Source organism: Camelus ferus, chromosome 6 (assembly GCF_009834535.1).
Source record: "Camelus ferus isolate YT-003-E chromosome 6, BCGSAC_Cfer_1.0, whole genome shotgun sequence".
NCBI classification, from domain to species: Eukaryota; Metazoa; Chordata; class Mammalia; order Artiodactyla; family Camelidae; genus Camelus; species Camelus ferus.
In genome coordinates, this window is record NC_045701.1 from 69,182,150 (window position 1) to 69,201,845 (window position 19,696).

The following is a 19,696-nucleotide window of genomic DNA, read 5'->3' on the forward strand; positions in this document are numbered from 1 at the left end:
AAATGTAAATTAAAATGAAATACCACTTTATTCCCATCAGATTGACAAGACTAAACACATGGATAAGACCAAATACCAGTGAGCATTTAAGGAAATGGGAATCCTAACACTGCAGTTGGGAGCATAAACTGGGCAACTATTCTGGCAGTATTTAATGAAATTAAATATGTGTATGGACCACAAGTCAGAATTCCTTTCTTCAGTATATACTACAGAGAAACCTTTGCACAAGCCAATAAGGGATATGTATATGGAAGTTCATAGCAGTACTATTTGTGTTAGCAATTTTCAAGCCACACCTAGAAATCCATTATTAAAGAAATGCATAAGTAAAATGAAAAAAATGCATATAAAATGTAATATGATACAACAGTCAGCTGGTATAAACTAGATTTACATATATGTTTAAGTCTTAAAACCATGTTGAGCAAAAAACAATAAATGAGATTCCTAGCACACCACCATTATACCAATGTCCCCAAACTCAAGCCAGTTTTATTTTGCATAACCAAAAAGCTCACCTTCAGAACTAAATTTAAAAGCCTTTTTTTGTTTCCCACAGTAACAGTGTCCAGTTTTTGTAGCCGACCAATTTTTCTGAACAGAAGTGAATCTTATAAAATAGACTTCACAAATTTCTAAAGTAAAGTCAATGACTGATTCCCCCATTATGTGGATCCCAAAGTACAGAAATAATAACTAAAAACAACAGGAACAGATGCTTTTTACTGAGAATCTACATGGAGCTACACTGCGTGTGAATGTATGTGTGTATAAAATCAACAATCCTTCTAACAATTCTGATAAACACTGCACATTGATAAACTATCTGAGAGAGATTAACTGATTTGCCTGAGAACATACATCTAGTGTGCAGTGAAAATAGGAATCAAATCAAGTCTGTCCACTATAAAGTCCATGCTCTTCCACTCTACCATACTGCCCACCCACCAAAAACTATAATAATATCTCCTACCAGAGCGCCTCCAATGCAGCAGGCCCTGTATTAGGTAATTTACATAAACTATCTCCTTCACACTTCACAATTACCCTAGAAGCCAGATATTTCAGATGAGAAAACAGACACTCATAAATTCAATAATGCTCAAAGTCCCAAAATTCAAGCCAAGCTTCACCTTGCATAACCAAAAGCTCACCTTCACACCTAAATTTAAATCCATTTTGTTTCTTTCTGTTTCCCACAGTAACCAGTAAGATGTTACTGTATAATTACAAAGCACCTATGTGTTGAACATCATACTGATAAAACTAATATATTTCTAAAGCAAAATGAATGTGATCATATAATTGTGACAGATGCTGTTAACTGGCTACACAAAAGGCCATTCTCAAATCCTTCCTCCTTCCTTGCCGCTCACTGTAGAGGCCAAAAGGCTAACTACAGTTAGAGATGTCCATTTGGGCTCCTAATTTTGGCCCATGAGACATCAGAAGTGCTTCTAAGGAAGTCACTTCTAGGAAAGCTTTCACTTGGCCTGGATCTTTAGCTTTCCTCCTTAACTATGGGTGGAAGGCTGGAGCTGCAAGCAATTATCTTAGCACCATGAAGACCAAACAAATCACAAAGATATTGGTCCCAACATTGTTGAATCACTGAAACATGAGCAAAAGCCTACTTCTAGACTTACATAAGAAAAACAAACTTCTCTTTAAGCCTTGCAGTCAGATCTTCAATTACAGCGTATATAATCCTTACATATCACCATATCAGAAACTCTACGACTTTAACTATAATGTCCTGGCTAATGATTTAAAAATAAGGTTACGTGCTAGTCCTAAATTAGCCTAACAAACTTATAAACTCCTGATATAGACTATTTTTATGAGTATCTTCTCAGAGAACTGCAGGAAGTCTGAGCTGAGGGAAGACTGACACAGAACAAGAATACAGAATCAGGAAACTCTATAGCTCTGAATTGTACACACTTTAAGAGCCCAGACTCTTAAAATAATCACCAAGGGTGTATCATCCCCTTGAACAGTAACTTAAGCCTTCAAGAGTCAAAACAAAAGCTCTGGAACACTAAGACTATAATCTAAAAAAACTCACACTGTTAATATTCTTAGGTATGATAATGGTATTGGAGTTATATAGGAAAATAATTTCCTTTTATTAAATGTTTCTTGAAGTATAATATTCTTTTTCTTAGAAGATTTACACTTGAGTATTTAAGGGTGAACTATTTAATGCCCCCAACTTTCAAGTGGTTCACAGAAAAGAGAATGCATACATATTAGAATATATATAAAACAAGCAGGGCAACATATTTAAGTTATTGAATTATCAGTGGGAGACATACAGATGTTCACCATTCTTACACATTTGAATGTTTTATAATAAAAAGTTGGTGTTAATGTTAATTTCCCAGTTTAGATATTGTGTTACACCTATGTAAGATGTAACTACCGGGAGAAACTAGGACCTCTCTCTTTTTACAACTTCCCATGAATGTAAATTTGTACTGAAATAAAATTTAAAAAAAATGTTGGGAAGATTTCCAGTTTGGCATAAACACACACCTTCCTTTATCTTCCACTGAACTAAACTGTAAAACCTGGACAGAATGCATGAACAGCTATTTTAAAACTCTGAAATCTAAATATTACAGGTAGATCTGGGAAGAGTACCAGAATTCAAAGCATCACCAAACTTGCTGTAAGTTTACCATTTTTCCCCTCTAGTATCCCCCAGCCTGAATTCAACACAACCCAAAACCCAGAAGTGAGCACTGTGGTGCAAGCAGAGAGATACATGAGAAACTCTCCTTCAAGGCCAGAAAAGATAACTCTTAAAGCTCAAAGGATGTGTGAGAAATCACCTGGGTATTTTTCCATTCTCCTTTCTCTCCATATTCTCATGTCCCAGGCCCTACATCTTCTGTGGTGGATGCAACAGCAAAAATATTAAGAGCATCTGGGAATGGAAAACACCTAGAAGCAAAAATTCTGAGGGATACACCTCTCCATTAAATGAAGCCCCTCTCTCCAACCTGGCAGGCCAAACTCTATATTGGTTTTTTTCCCTTCTCTTTTGTTCTCAGGAAAGTAACTCTATTAAAGTTGTTTACGAACTCCTGAGCTCACCTTCAACCTGTGTCAGTATGCATTTGATGCTAATTAACATAATGAAACTTTGAAAACTGAGAAAATGAGCAGACTTCCACCCAGATCCCAGACTGGCCACTGAGTGGAACACACATGGGACAGATCTAAAAAGCACTGACAAAGCCCTGAAAACTGAACAGACATTGGAACTATAACCTACAAACGCTAAAGTAAAAAAATACCAACATTTCCGAAGAATTTAAATAAAACCTAGAATCTTAACACAATATTCAGAATGCCCAGAATATAAATCAAAATTGCTCAGCGTAAGAAAAACCACAAAAATCTTAGCTCACATGGGAAGACAAGACCAATGAAGATATGGTCTTAGATATTGGAATTATCTCACAAGGACTTTAAAAATGCTCAAATTAACATCAAATACTCTTAAATATTAAATTAGAAATCATCAGCAAAAAAACAAAAAACAAAAAACAAAAAAACACAGAAGGTATAAAGAAGAACAAATAGAAATTTTAAAACTGAAAAACAAAATAACCAAAAGTTATGGATAAGATTTCAATGGCTTTTAAATATTCTTTTTCTCTCGCTCCTATTTTAGTGTTTTTAAAAAAAAAAAAATCAAACTACTGAAATATGTCCAGTATAAAAAAAGGAAAAAAAGAATGAAAAGAACTCAAAAACCATTCATCTCATTTAATGAACAAGGAGGTACCTAGCATTCTTCTTCTTCATCTTTAACCAACCCTTCTATATAGACTGACCTCTTTTCAGAGTTCAACTTACCTAAAACCTTACCTAACCTTCAAGACACAGCTCAAATGCCGTATCTATCCATGAAGCAAGTCAGAAAGAACACTTTTCACCTATGAGCTCAAAAAGTTGTGTAAGTAGCACTGAAATCTGGCATCTACAGTAAGAAACGGAATTTCTTTTTTATAGTTACTACAAGTTTCATCTCCTCTAATCGATTTAAAATTCTTTAGGACCATAAAGTTCGACTGTCATCTCTTACCTATATAATTCAACATCTTCACTGATTAATAAATCTGTTGAATGGAACTTCAACTATGAAAAGATCTTTGAAACAAAATGTAATGAATTAAAGAACTTTGAGATACTTCAGAACTTTCAGTTTCTGTTTATTAGTTTTGTTTAAGAATCAAAATCTACATAATCTATATAATGATAAATCATTATTTTTCACAAAAAGTGAAACAGATTTACTTTATAGCATAGGGAACTATAGTCAATATCTTATAGTAACCTATAATGAAAAATAATCTGAATATATATATATATAACTAAATCGCTTTGTTGTACACCTGAAACTAACATTGTAAATCAACTATACTTCAAAAAAATTTTTTAAATAAATAAATTTAAAAATCGCCTTATATGAAAAATTAAGCCTCCTCCTATGTTCTACTGCATAAGAGTGGTCAAGTGGGATGTCTCCAGAGCCAGATTTTGTTTGGGTTCAAACTGTATCTCCTTTACATATGGGGATATTTGAGCTTCAGATTCCTCAGCTGCCATGTGAGGATAACAATTATAAACTTATAAACTTGCTATGAGGATTAAATGAGTTAATACATGGAAAGGATGTAGAGCAGTACTTGGCACACAGTAAAAGCTCAATCACTGTTTGCTATTATTATTGCTATTACATTTACCAAACTTTAATTTAATACACTCCTATTATGTACCGAATACAGTATGCAGTGTGTGATACAAGAAAAATCAAGGAAACTGATCTTTAATTTTCAGTCTAAATTATATTATACATCTCTCAATGAAGGTTTTTTTTTCCTATAACACCAGGTATTAAAAATAGAAGGCAGCACGGCCAATCGAAAGACAATCTAAAGCTCATCAGGTCTCATTACAAGTATGGGGAATCTAGTCTACCTTTATTAGGTGCAAGCAGGGTCTAAATAGGATGAGGCAAGTGAGGTGCCTAGAGTATAAAATTTAAGAAGGAACTCACTCTCAGGGTCATGCAAGCGTCTCACCCACAAGGCTACAACCCATTCATTTATTCAAACAGGTCTATTTCTTGTCCTCAAGGAGGTAGCAATCCAGTGAAGGATGCAGATACACTAATGAATAACTGCAATTTAGTTTTAGAGTTGCTATAATAAAGGTACATACTAGATACAAAGGTATCACAGAGGATAAGTGGTTAAATTGACTTGGATAAGCCAGGGAGTAATTCAGAGAAGTGATTTAGCTGCATCTTGAAAAATGTATCATAGTACCCCGAGGAGGGCAGTGGGCAGGAAACAGTATTCCAGGCAAAGGGAATAGTTGGCAAAAGCTCAAAGGCAGAACATTTTGAAGGAATTACAAGGAATTTGGTGAGAATAATCTAAAAGGAAGCACTGAGCTGTAAAGCTAAAGTGGTACCTAGAAAGCTGGTAAGTTTAGGTTCATAAGTTAGAGTTCCTTAAACACCACACTTAGAAATCTATTTCACAAGTAGTAGAATATGATTATGAGTGGTACAAGGAGACCTGTGACCTAGGATACTTTCGGTTTTCTGACTCTTCTCTAGAATAGTAACCTCCAAACTCTTTTTTTTTTTTTTTTTTAATATACAGGGGTTTCAATTTCTAACACTTGCTATTTTCCGTCCTTTTTTATTACAGCCATCCTGGTGGGAGTGAAGAGGCATCTCATTGTGGCTTTGATAGTTATTACTTTTTGTTATCATTTTTATTTTTGGGGGTGGGTAATTAGGTTCATTTGCTTGTTTGTTTAATGGAGGTACTGAGGATTGAACCCCAGGACCTCCTGTATGCTAAGCATGCACTCTATACCACTGAGCTATACTGTCCCCCCAAACTTTTTTGATCCAGTACCCCAAACTAAAAAATTTTGAGCATATCCCTCAATGTATGTCTATTTATACTACATCTAGACATTACTATAGTCACATATTACATTAAACACATAAGACATTTAAAGGATGAGATGATAAATACAGCAATATAAATATAATAATAGTCAAAAAGTAGAAACAATTCAAATGTCCATCAACTGATAAATAAATTTTTTAAATGTGGGTATATCCATACAATGGAATACTATTCAACAATAAAAAGGAATAATGCTGATTGATACATCCTACAATGTGGATGAGCCTCAAAAACATTAAGCTAAGTGAAAGAGGCCAGACACAAGATCACATATTGTATGATTCCATTTATATGAAATCTCCAGAAAAAGCAAATTTTGAGAGACAGAAAGTAGATTAGTGATTACCTGAGGCTGGGGGTAGGAACAAGCACACAAGAAATTTGGAGGTGGGTAATGATAGTATTCTAAAACTGAATTGTGGTGATGGTCATACAACTTTGTAAATTTACTAAAAATCACTGATCTGTATACTTACAACAACTGAATTTTGTGGTACATAAATTATAGGCATACCTTGCAGATAATGCAGGTTTGGTTCTAGACTCCACTGCAATAAAACAAATATTGCAATAAAGCAAGTCAAATTTTTTGGTTTTCCAGTGCATATAAAAGTTATGTTTATTATGTGTGGAACAAATGAACAAACATAACAGAACAGAAACAGAGCTACAGATAGAACAAACAGGTGGTTGCCAGAGGGGAGAGGGGAAGGGAGGAAAGAAACAGGTGAGGGAGACTGAGGTACAAACTTCCAGTCATAAAATAAGTGAGTCATGGGTATGAAATATACAGTGTAGGGAATATAGTCCATAACTTTGTATGGTTACGTATCACAGACTTACTGTGGTGGTCATTTTGAAATGCACAGTAATATCAAATCACCATGTTGTATAACAGGAACCAACATAGTGTTGAAGGTCAATTATACTTCAAAAATAAACAAACTCAGAAAAAAAGATGAGAACTGCGGTTACCAGAGGTGGGGCGGGGGAGTGAGTGGAGGGAAGGAACTGGATGAAGGCAGTCAAAAGGTACAAACTTGCAGCATAAGATAAATAAGTACTAGAGATGTAAAGTACAAGGTAAGTGTAATGAACATTACTGTATGTTATAAATGAAAGCTGTTAAGAGTAAATCCTGAGTTCTCATCAAAAGAAAAAAACATTTTTGTATTTCTTTAGTTTTGTATCTGTATGAGATAATGGATGTCCACTAAACTTATGATAATCATTTCATGATGTACATAAGTCAAATCATTATGCTGTACACTTTTAACTTATACAGTGCTGTATGTCAATTATATCTCAGACTAGAAAAAAGTTATGTTTACACTATATTTTAGTGTAAATATTTAAAGTGTAAAATAATAGCATTATGTCTATGAAAACAATATATTTAATTGTAAATGTAATTTAATTTAAAAATACTATACTGCTAAAAAATGCTATCATCTGAGCCTTCAGTGAGTCATAATCTTTTTGCAACAGTAACACCAAAGATCACTGATCACAAAATACCGTAACAAATATAATAAAAACAAAAATGTTTAAAATATTGTGAGAACTACCAAAATATGACACAGAGACATAAAGTGAGCGAATGCTGTTGGAAAAATAGGGCCAATACTGTTGCTCCATGCACAGTTGCCACAAACCTTCGATTTGCAACAACAAAAAATAGCATCTGTGAAGTACAATTAAATGAGATTATGCCTGTATTTGTCAATAATTTGCCTAAAAACAAAAAATAACGTGAAAAGCTTAATGCACATATCTATGCAAAGTAAGTTCCTAATAGTCTAGAAAACAAAGCTGGAAGTAAAAAGGCTGGTAAGGGAGCCTATTTGACAGTTGAAAGACAGTATGGAGACCTAAATGTAAGACTGTGACAGTAAGAATGCTAAGAAAAGGACTTCTTGAAGTAAGATTATTAAATTATCCACCACAAAAATCATTCTGAGATTCCATGTTTAGCAGGTACATATTATACTAATAAAATATAACAACAATATTCTTATTAATTTTAAAATTCCAAAGACCAGACTCGATCAATACCACCTCAGTTTTGCTCTGACATAAGAGTTAATTTCAATACAGTACCCTATACTCTGGGAAATTCTTTCTTACGGCCTCGTCATCACTCTATAGACAACTCTGCAAGGTGTTCAAGCCTCTATTCTCCTTTATTTTTTTCTTAATCAATGTGTCACATATCAGGCAAACTGCAACTTGTTGGAAAATGGTGCAGTTTTATGATACGAATAACCAGGTTTTTCTTATATGGTTAATATACTCAGAAAATAACACATTTTTCATTTGATCATGTTTTTCTGTGAAACAAAATTTTAAATAAATTTTAACTAGTATTAACATCTTCAAAAGGATGAGATACAATTTAAAGAAATACCAATATCAAAATACTCTTATTCCTTAACTCATCCCTCACTGCTCATTCTAACCTGGTTTTATTAAGCACTGAGTCTTCTAATTTACCTTTAACCACTGCCAGAACTGGACTTTCCTGATGTTTATCCAGTTTTAAGATTCTCAAGAGATTTAAAGATGTCAAAATTCTCAAGCCTCCCTTTTCTAAAGATTAAAATATCCCAATGGAAGGGATTCCTCTGACTTCCTTCTGCTATAGTCAGAAAAGGCTTTTAGGCCTCTCTTGTAAATTTAAGTTTATCGTTATATGAGATTCAGAGTTAATGGATAAGTTTTCTCCTCCATAACCAGAAGAGAAAAGAGAAACATCCAGCAAAATATCTCCATTCATTAATGGACTTCCTTCCAATTAGACCTCAATAATTTTCCTCACCTGTTCATTTCTATTATCCTTAGGTCACTATCTAATGTTAATGTTTACTGATTAACATAAAATCTGTGCCCTTATAAACAGAGACCCATATCACGAAGTTTTTACTGTCAGTCCTCTGACACAGACTGCTCAATTTTTAAAAGTAACTTGTAATTAATACAAATTCCAAACTCAGAAGCTAACATTTAAAAAAATATTATAATTAGGTTAAAATCAATACAAATTTATATCTCTACTGCTATCTTACAAAAATGGCCCTGTCATGAATGATTAAGTTATTGTAATATGCAGAATTTCTAATTTACTGATTTTTTTTTAAATTTCTGAACTGATAAAAAAGAAAGGTTGGTATTCTACATATATTACACATAATATGGTGAAACATCATCATATGTGTCAAAAGGCAAGACCTCCTTGGCAAAATGAAGAAAACAGCCTAGCTCTATTAAACACTGTGAACCGTTAAGCATTAAAAAAGAATGTCCTATTCAATACTATACTAGACATTCTAGTTAGAGAATTAAGCAAGAAAAAGAAATAGAAGGAATCCAAATTGGAAAGGAAGAGGTAAAACTATCTATATTCTCAAATGTCATGATCCCATATATAGAAAATCCCAAAGAATACACACCCAGAGAAACACACACAAAAATACAAGAGCTAATAAAAAAAAAATCATTAAAGTTTTCAGGGTACAAGGTCAATATACAAAGTAAGTTGTGTTTCTGTATACAGTTGACCCCCGAACAACATGGAGGTTAGGGGTACTGATCCTCCATGCAGTTGAAAATCCATGTAAAGCTTTAGTCTGCCCTCCACATTCAAGGTTCTTCCCTGCTCAAGGTTCTGCATCCACAGATTCAACCAACCTTAGATCTCATATTATAATACATGTTTATTGAAAAAAAAAATCCATGTATAAATAGATCCTCACAGTTCGAACCCATGTTTTTCAAGGGTCAACTGTACTAGCAATAAAATATCCAAAAAGGCAACTAAGAAAACAATGCCACTTGCAACAGCACCCATAAGAATAAAATTCCTAGCAATAAATTTAACCAAGACTTCCACACTGAAAACTGCAAAGCATTACTGAAAGACATTAAAGACCTAAATAATTGTAAGACATTTCATGTTCATGGATTGAAAACTTAATATTGTTAAAATGGCAATACTACCCAAAGCAAGCCTACCCAAAGCAATACTACCCAAAGCAAATTCAATGCAATCCCTACCAAAATTCCAATAGTCTTTTTCTGCAGAAAAAGAAAAGCCAATCTTAAAATTCATACAGTATCTCAAGAGGCCCCAAACAGCCAAGCTATCTTGAAAAAGAATAACAAAGTTAGAAGACTCACACTTCCTCATTTCAAAACTTAACTACAAAGCTACCATAATCAAAATAGTGTGCTAGTACATAAGGAAAGACAGATAGACTAATGGAATAGAATTGAGAGTCCAGAAATAAACCCATATACCTATGGTCAGTTGATTTTCAACAAGGATGCCAAGACTATTCAATGAGGGAAAGCACAGTCTCTTCAATAAATGGTACTGGGTCAACTGGATATTCACATGCAAAGAATGATGCTGAGCCCTTACCTCACACTACATTAAAAAAATAAAAATCAACTCAACCTTACACCATATACAACTGGAAACAGATCAAAAACTTAAATGAAAGGCTTAAAACTATAAAACTCTTAGAAGAAAACACTGGGTAAAGCTTCATGACATTTGATTTGGGAATAATTCCTTGTATATGATATGAAAAACAAAGGCATCAAAAGTAAAAATAGATAAATTAGACTACATCAAAACTAAAAACTTCTACTCATTAAAGGAAACAATCAACAGAGTGAAATGGCAACTTATAGAAGATGAGAAAATGTTTCCCAATCTTATATCTGATACTGAGTTAGTACCCAGAGCTCCCATAATACAACAACAAAAAAACAAAGAACTTGATTAGAAAATAGGCTAAGGTCTTGAACAGACATTCTCCAAAGAAACTATACTTATATTTGTACAACGGCCAACAATATTTATATTTGTACAATGGCCAACAATCACATGAAAAAGTGCTCAAATGGCTCAACATCACTAATCTCTAGAGAAATATAAATCAAAACCACAATAAGATACCTCTCACACCCATTAGAAAGGTTATTATTGAAAAACAAACAAAATACCAAGTGCTGGTGAAGATGTGAAGAAACTGGAACTCTTGTGCACTGTTGCTGAGAATGTAAAATGGTGCAGCCACTATAGAAACAGTATGGCAGTTCCTCAAAATTTAAACAAAATTACCATAATTCCACTTCCCATATACCCAAAAGAATCAAAAGCAGAGGCTCAAAGAGATATTTGTACACCAATGTTCACAGCAGCATTATTCACAATAGCCAAAAGGTGGAAGCAACCCAAGTGTCCATTAAAGGATGAATGGATACACAAAATGTGGTACAAACAGGACAATGTAATATTATTCAGCCTTAAAAATGAAGGAAATTCTGACACATGCTACAAGGATGATCCTAGAGGACATGATGCTAAGTCAAATAGGCCAGTCACAAAGACAGTATATGATTCCACTTATATGAGGTACCTAGAATGGTCAAATTCATATACAGAAAGTAGAATGCTGGTTGCCAGGAGCTAGACAAAGTGGAGAATAGGGAGTTGTTCAATGGGTAAAGAGTTTCCGTTTTACAAGACTTAGAGTTTGGGAGATTGGTTACACAACAATGTGAATGTACTTAATACTACTGAACTATACACAAATGGTTAATATGGTCAATTTTATGCTCTGCCAATCACTTCCTTACCACAAATTTTAAAAACTTTTGTTAAACATTTCATACATAAAAAGTACAATACCTTTTAATAATTGGGGGAGGGAGGGTCACAGGAAGGTCACACAACTTCTGCTTTCCCAAAAACATGTATAAGCATGAATGGAATGCCATTTTCAACTGAAAATCATTATAATTTTAGAAAAAAGAATTTCAACGGAAAATAATGGAAAGTAAGAGAACCACCAACCCCAAAGGAATATTTCTGCCTTCCATAATTATTCAAAATTATTTTTGCATTTTAAAAGACTATTTACATAGTCATACATATTTACAAGAGAACCTCATCATTCACCTCCTTCATGGATTGAATAAAGTGACACAGACTAAACACTACCATATTTGCAATTTCTATAGGGTGTTTTAGGAGTTTTTATTTTTGTTTGTTTTAGCTTCAGTCAGAAAGCAGTATCTCACTTTTTTTTAAATCCTCTTAGGCCTTGTGGAAAGGATGCAAGACAAGGCATTCAATAAACCTGGAAAAGACGTTACCAGCAATTCACCTACTCAGACTACTTAAAGGCAAAAGTGGGCTAAAAAAATGCTTAAAACAAAATACGTGGCAAGTTAACTGCTTAGAAGATTTTATATATGTTTGTACCTGAACACATGCATGTACTTTGTTCTTGTAATTTAAGATATAATATTTCATGCTACCTACAATCATTATTCTCAATCTACTAATTTTTTTAATTGAAGTAAGTCAATTACAATGTGTCTATCTCTAGTGTACAGCACAATATCCCAGTCATGCATATACATACCTATATTCATTTTCATATTTTTTTCCATTAAAAGTTATTAAAAGATATTGAACCCAATCTATTTCTACTGGAAAACATCTCATCCTGTTTTTAAAAGCAAAAAAAAAAAAAAAAAACTTTTCAATTATTGTATCTTTTGGACTAAAATATATTGTTTCACAAATTCAGTCAATTTTGATTATTCACAGTTGAGAGCAAACTTCTGAAATTACCTCTACTGTCACAATAGCTGGTTCATTTTCCATTGTAGAATATCTATCTACCTGTGAGTAGTGGGGAAATAGTAGTGAACCAACTCAGCTGAATTAGGCTCATTATGACATATATCACCTAGGAATGGGAAAGCATCTAGACAGCAAGAAAACTTTCTGGGTCTAAGAGATTAACAAGATGCTTGCTCCCTAGAACTTATTTCCCAGCTATAGTGAATGAACCAACACCCCCACGTAATGCTTAGAGGATTATCCTGTTATATCCAGAAATTAAATATCTGCCATATTCAAACCTGCCACAGACATACATAATTTATATAATTATATAAATGCAACAATTTATATAATTAATGAGTAAGTGTGATCAATAAGACAACTAACTATTCTATAACTTGGCAAGTTTCCTTGTCCCACTGAAAAAAACTTTAAATATTTACCAGAAATTAAGCAGGTAAAATTGTACAATCCTGAAAAAGATTATATAGTTTTCCTTAAAAGAATCAGCGGACAAAACAAACTTGACACATATGATAATAATACTGGCACCAGTTTCTCAAATCTACTATGTTGGAAAGTTTCCCAAATAATTCTTAATTATTAAAATAAACAAAAAAAAATGGAAAAACCCAGTAGACTTTCAACAAAAGTAACTAGCATTTTCTCAAAAACAAAAAATCCAAACTACAAATCTTATTCTGCATCTTGTTTATAAATTTTGTCTCTTTTGATTATAGCAGTATGCTGCTTTGTTGATACAAAAGAAAATTCAAAATTTATTTTATTTCTGTTTAGACATCTTATTTTCAATATCAGACTGTAGTAGACAAGAAGAGCACAAAAAAATTCTTACTCGTACACCATAATTTCCTGAAAATATTCTTCTTTTTCATTTATTACATCCATGATTATATTCTTTGTCTTATACGTAATATAAATTGTGGCAGATTACACAGTCCAAAAATAGCTACAATGGCAGATTCTATCCCGTGTGCATCTTATAATCTGATGTTGATACTCGTCCTTTCAAGTGGTGAGGCCTATGTCCACCCTCCTCTGAACCTCAGTGTATGTATTTATCACTACCTCAAGCAACAGAAGAGAGCAGAGTAACACTATGTGACTTCCGAAAGTCTAACATGTAGTGCAATTTCACCTTGCTCTCTTAGGATGCTCTCCCTTGTAACCCAGCCACGTGTTGTGAGGAAGCCATGCAACCAAAAAGAGAGGTCATGTGTAGAGGTTCTGGCCTAAAGTCCTGGCCAAGGTCCCTGCCAACAGCCATCATTAACCACCAGACACATGAGTGAGCAAGCCTTCAGATGATACTAGCTCCCAGCCATTGAGCCACCCTCACCCCTCCAGCAACCCCACCTCTCACCACATGTTAACAGAGACAAGCTGTCCCCACCAAGAGAGCCTTGCCCAAATTGCAGATACATGAGCAAACTAAATGACTGATTATGTTTCAAACCACTAAGTCTGGGTAATTTCTTATACAACACTAACATAAGCTTAGAAACACAATTTGGAAAATATACAAAGAGAGAAAGAGAAAAAAAAATTAATGACCTTAAGTTTCACCACTGTTAACATTTTGACATATCTTTTACAATCAAGAAAATATTTTGCCCAATCACCTAAGATTTCACATGCTTTGTTTTTACCAGAATAAAGGGTTAAATTTTTAAAGGCTGTCAACTGTTTGCATCTAACAAGAAACAGGAAGGAAGAAAGTTAGCATTCATCCTACTTTTCTTATCCTCACTATCTCCTTCACTTACCTGTCCTAAGTGAGGAGTCTGAGGATGGCTGGTCCAGCAATATTCCAATCTATGGATGTGAATCAAGATCTTGGGTTCAACAGCAGCTGCACTGGGCCTCTTCCCTGGAAGAAGTTGCTTAAGCCCCAAATCTGAAATTTTCAAGGAAAGAAAATGCTAAATATAGACATCTCTTTTTAATCATTTTAACTTCCATCTCTACAACTGAATGCGAGCTGATAGAGTAGGGTAAGATTACATGGAAGTGAATGTACAGGTTTCACTAAAAATGGAGTCAGGTAATATGGATTCAAGTCCAAGCTCTACTTCTTAATAGCTATATGATCTTAGGGAAGGTACAAATTCTCTGTGCCTTGATCTCATCATGGGATAAAGACTGAGGTGGCAGGATCAAAATTTGGGGCTGAGAGTCAGGAGACCTAGGCTCTAAACTCAGTGATCATTCTGCCTTGCTGTAAGAACTCTGATACTTCCCTGGTTCAGATACATTATTTCTAAAAGGAGAGGACTGTATTAGATAATAGTTCCTGAAATCTAATTCTTGAACAGATGCCAGCCACCACCAAAAAATCGGTGTAAAGTTACTACCTATACTTACAATAAATTGTCCTTCCCACTTCTTTGGATGTTACAATGGCTTCTTTTATGAGATGATATGATACTAGTAGTTGTGTTTTAAATACCTAAAGAGTCAAAATCAAAAGCTGTAGCCCTACGTAAACAATCTCAATTTTCTTTTTAGAAATTCTACTGTCTAAAATTCCTTTTACTTCCAACATTTTACATATTTTTCACTTCTCAACTTTTATTAGGTACCTAATACATAACAAGTCCTCTACTAGTTTTTGAGGGGCCCCACGAATATTTAAGACTAGACTCTACTCTAAAAAAAAGTCCCAAACTAACAGGGAAACAGACACATAAACCTCAAATAAAATACAATGGTTTAAGTCTTCCAATAGAGGTTTTGCACCTACGACATAGAGGAGGTAGAATGAATTGAGTTTTTAACTTAAGTAGGATTTTGGAGCAAGTTTTATAGTGTACGAAAAATTAACTCTTTGAACCTCAATTTCTGTAATGCAAAACAGTAATGATTACAGATACCCCTGAATCGTAAATAGATAAGATGCTAAAAATAAAGGGCCAATCCATTCAAAAGTTCGGCTTATACACCTTCCAGAAGGTAAAATTAAAATGTATCATCTATTAATGATCTGGCACAAAAGGGGTTATTTACAACACTAATTTACACTCAGTGGTACCTTTCTCTACTGACCTCTAAACAACTGAAGGACACAACCAAGGCTGCTCCATTTTATATTTCTAGCACCTAGTACAATGTCTTATAAATAATAAGTATCAATAAACAGCTTGTTAGAAAAAAAAGACAATGAATGGCTTTTTTCTTTTATACGAATTAAAGTGATAGTAGCTGAAAGTAAAAATTCTTAAGATTTTCACTCAAAACTAATTTTAAGTGTACATTTTAAGTGTCCAAACCTGTCATATTGGAATCTGGATATGCATGCCTGTTTTAAAAAGCAAAATAAATTCACCAGAGACAATGCAATAGTAGTGTTCCTGAATAAAAAGACTACTAGCAGCTAACATTTATTGAGCACTTACTATTTGCCAAAAACTCTTGTAAGTATTTTCCACTTTAATTTTCTCACTTAATCCTAACACCTCTTATGAAATGGACTGTTAATACTATCATTTTATAACTAGAAAAATTGATGCACAGAGCAGTTAAGTTACTTTCAATATCACAAAACTACTAAGCAATAGGGCTTAGATTAAAAAAAATACATCAGAGGGTTCCGGTCAAGATGCCAGAGTGGTAGGACCACGAGCTTGCCTCTCCTTGAGACTACAGTGAAACCACAATTGCATGCTAACCACCGAAAAAAGACTGGAACCTAGCAAAAAAGATCTTCTGCAACTGGAAACACAAAAAAGGAACCACAGCAGGACGGCAGGAGGGGCGTGCTCACAATATAATTGGGCCCCATACCCCAGGGTTGGGCGACCCACAAGCTGAAGATTTGTTAAGTCACAGAGGCCCTCCCACAGGAGTGAGAGCTTTAAGCCCCACGTCAGTCTCTCAAGCTCGGGTCCTGGCATTGGGAAGAGAAGGAGACCCCAGGACATCTGGTTTTGAAGGACAGGGGGGAGTGGCTCTGGGAGCCTCATGGGACTGGGGGACATGGAGACTTTTTTGCTTGAGAAGCCTACACAGAAACTCACATGCACCAGGTCTAAGGACAAGGCAGTGATTTCATAGGAACCTGGGCCAGACCTGCCTGCTGGATTTGGATGGTCTCCTGGGGATGTGGGGGACGGCTACTGCTCACTCAGGGGACATAAAAGCTGGTGGCGGACATTCTGGGAGTGTTAATCTACATAAGCTTTCCTGGAGGCTGACATCTTGAATGGATCATTAGCATCAAGACCTAGCCCCACCCAACAGCCTGTAGGGAAGCCTCAGGCCGAACAACATACAGGGTGGGAACATCAGCAGACTCCCTGAGCCACAAAGGCCTCTAGACACAGCCCTACCCACCAGAGGTGCAGGACCAAGCTTTACCCAGCAGTGAGTAGGCACCAGCTCCTCCTGCCAAGAAACCTGCATAAGCCTCTAAGTCCAGCCTCACCCACCAGGGGCAGATACTAGAAATAAGAAAACAATGATCTCAAAGCCTGTAGAAGGAATCCACAAACACATAGAAAGATAGACAATATGAGGTGGCAAAGGAGTATCTCCCAGGCCAAGCCACAAAATCCCGTAAGAAGAAATAAGTGATGAGGAGATAGGTAATTTATCTGAGAAAGAGTTTAAAGTAATGATGGCCAAGATGTTCAGAGAACTCAAGAGGAGTATAGATGCACAGAGTGAAGTTTCTAGCAAAGAGTTGGAAAATATAAAGAATACCCAAACAGAGTTGAAGAATAAAATCACTGAAATAAACAATACACTAGAAGGAACCCAGAATAGACTAAATGGGGCAGAAGGACGGATTAATGAGCTAGAAGACAGATCAGTGGAAATCAGTACTTCAGAACAGAGAAAAGAAAAAAGAATAAAAAGGAATGAGGATAGTTTAAGAGAACTCTGGGGCAACATGAAGAGCTCTAATATTCGCATTATAGTGGTCCCAGAAAGAGAAGAGAGAGAGAAAGGACCTGAGAAAATTTTGGGAGAGATAATAACCGAAAACTTCCCCAACTTGGGAAAGGAAACAGTCACCCAGGTCCTGGAAGCACAGAGTACCACACAGGATCAACCCAAAGAGGAACACACCAAGGCACATAGCTATCAAATTGATAACAATTAAGGATAAGGAGAAAATATTAAAATTAGCAAGAGAAAAGCAACCAACAACAAACAAGGGAACTCCCATAAGGTTATCAGCTGATTTTTCAGCAGAAACTCTACACGCCAGAACGGAGTGGCATGATATATTTAAAGTGATACAAGGGGGAAACTTACAACCAAGAATACTCTATCCATCAAGGCTCTCATTCAGACTTGATGGAGAAATCAAAAGCTTCACAGATAAACAAAAGCTAAAAGATTTCAGCACCATCAAACCAGGTTTACAACAAATGTAAAGGACCTTCTCTAATCATCAAACCATTAGAAAAGAGAACAAAAAGAGAGAGAGAGAAAAAAGAAACCTACAAAAGATTGCTTTGGCTATTTGGGGTCTTTTGTGGTTCCTTATAAATTTCGGAATTGTTTGTTCTAGTTCTGTGAGGAATGTTGCGAGTATTTAATGGGGGTTGCGTTGGATCTGTGGATTGCTTTGGGCAATGTGGCCATTTTGATAGTGTCAATTCTTCCAATCCAAGAGCACAAGAAATCTTTCCATTTCTTTGTGTCATTTTGGTTTTCAGAGTATAGGTAACCTCTTTGGTTAAGTTTATTTCTAGGTATTTTGCTGTTTTTGATGTAATGGAAATGTCTTTGCCAGTTATAAAATTCTGGTTTTTGAAGTGGAAAAAAAAATGAATGAGAATGTGACAATGAATATATGTACGTTCATGTATAACTGAAAAATTGTGCTCTACACTGGAAATTGACACATTGTAAACTGACTATAACTCAGTAAAAAAAATGTAAAGAAAAAAGTGAATGAAGGGCCACAAATGGCAAAATACCCTTCTTTTTTATGAGTGAGTTGCACTCCATTACAAATACACACACACACACACACACACACATATGCTGTATCTCCATTACTTACTCAACTATTGATGTGCACTTACGATGCTTCCATATCTTGGCAATTATAAATAATGTTGCTGTTAATAGCAGGGTGTATGTATCTTTCTGAGTTAATTCTTAATTTGTGGTTGGCTTTATTCCTTTGACAACTATGTAAGTTTAAAAAGCTAAAGCTCTAAACGTTCTTAGAAACAATGAACAGCACATATATGTAAATTTAAAAATGTATGTGCAGTAAAATAAAAAAAAGATCTATCAAGCCATGAAAGACATAGATGAAACTTAAAAGACATATTACTAAATGAAAGAAGTCAGTCAGAAAAGGCTACTAACTGTATGATTCCAACCAAATGACACTCTGGAAAAGGCACAGCTACAGAAACAATAAAAAGATCGTGGTTTCCAGGGGTTTGGGGTTAGGGAGGGAGGGAGGAATGAATAGATGGAGCACAAGGGATTTTTAGGGCAATGAAATTATTCTGTATGATACTATAGTGGTGGTTACATGTCATTATGCATTTGTCAAAACCCATAGAATGTACAACGTTAAGAGTAAACCCTAAAGTAAACTATGGGCTTTTGGCTGACAATAATGTGCCCATGTTGGTTCATCAATTGTACCAAATATGCCACACTGATGAGGGTAGGGAAGTATATATGTATGGGTGGGGAGGGCTATGTGGAAACTCTGTTATTTTCTGCTCAATTCTGTTGTGAACCTGAAACTGCTCTAAAAGAACAGTCTAGTAAATTAGAAAATAAAAATAAAAATAAATAAAAATTTCATTTATCAACATAAAAAGAAAAAGATCAAACTACATGACACCAGAGCCCTCTTTTTCATTTTTCTTTAATAACTTTTTTTAAAAAAGAAAGATTCCTCCAGAACTAGAACATTTGCTCGTAATAATTCTTTAAAAAAAAAAAAAAACCTAAACAAAGAGTCCTTTAATATGTGTGCTAAGCAAAAATATACGATATAATCCCTGCTCTCAAAGGTCCCACGCACCAATGTGGTAGTGTAATA

At 34.9% G+C, this 19,696-nt stretch overlaps 1 protein-coding gene across 9 annotated transcripts in view; it reads right to left on the reverse strand.

The window, feature by feature from the left end:
- Positions 1–19,696, reverse strand: part of NUMB (NUMB endocytic adaptor protein) — a 157,450-nt gene that overhangs the window by 98,464 nt on the left and 39,290 nt on the right. For all 9 annotated transcript variants that reach the window (XM_032482323.1, XM_032482320.1, XM_032482317.1 and 6 more), the window contains one exon: positions 14,439–14,569. Coding sequence is in view for 7 of the 9 variants with exons in the window: in XM_032482320.1 (XP_032338211.1) it covers positions 14,439–14,569 (131 nt within the window). In the remaining 2 variants the exon portion in view is untranslated. The remainder of the gene's footprint in view (positions 1–14,438; positions 14,570–19,696) is intronic.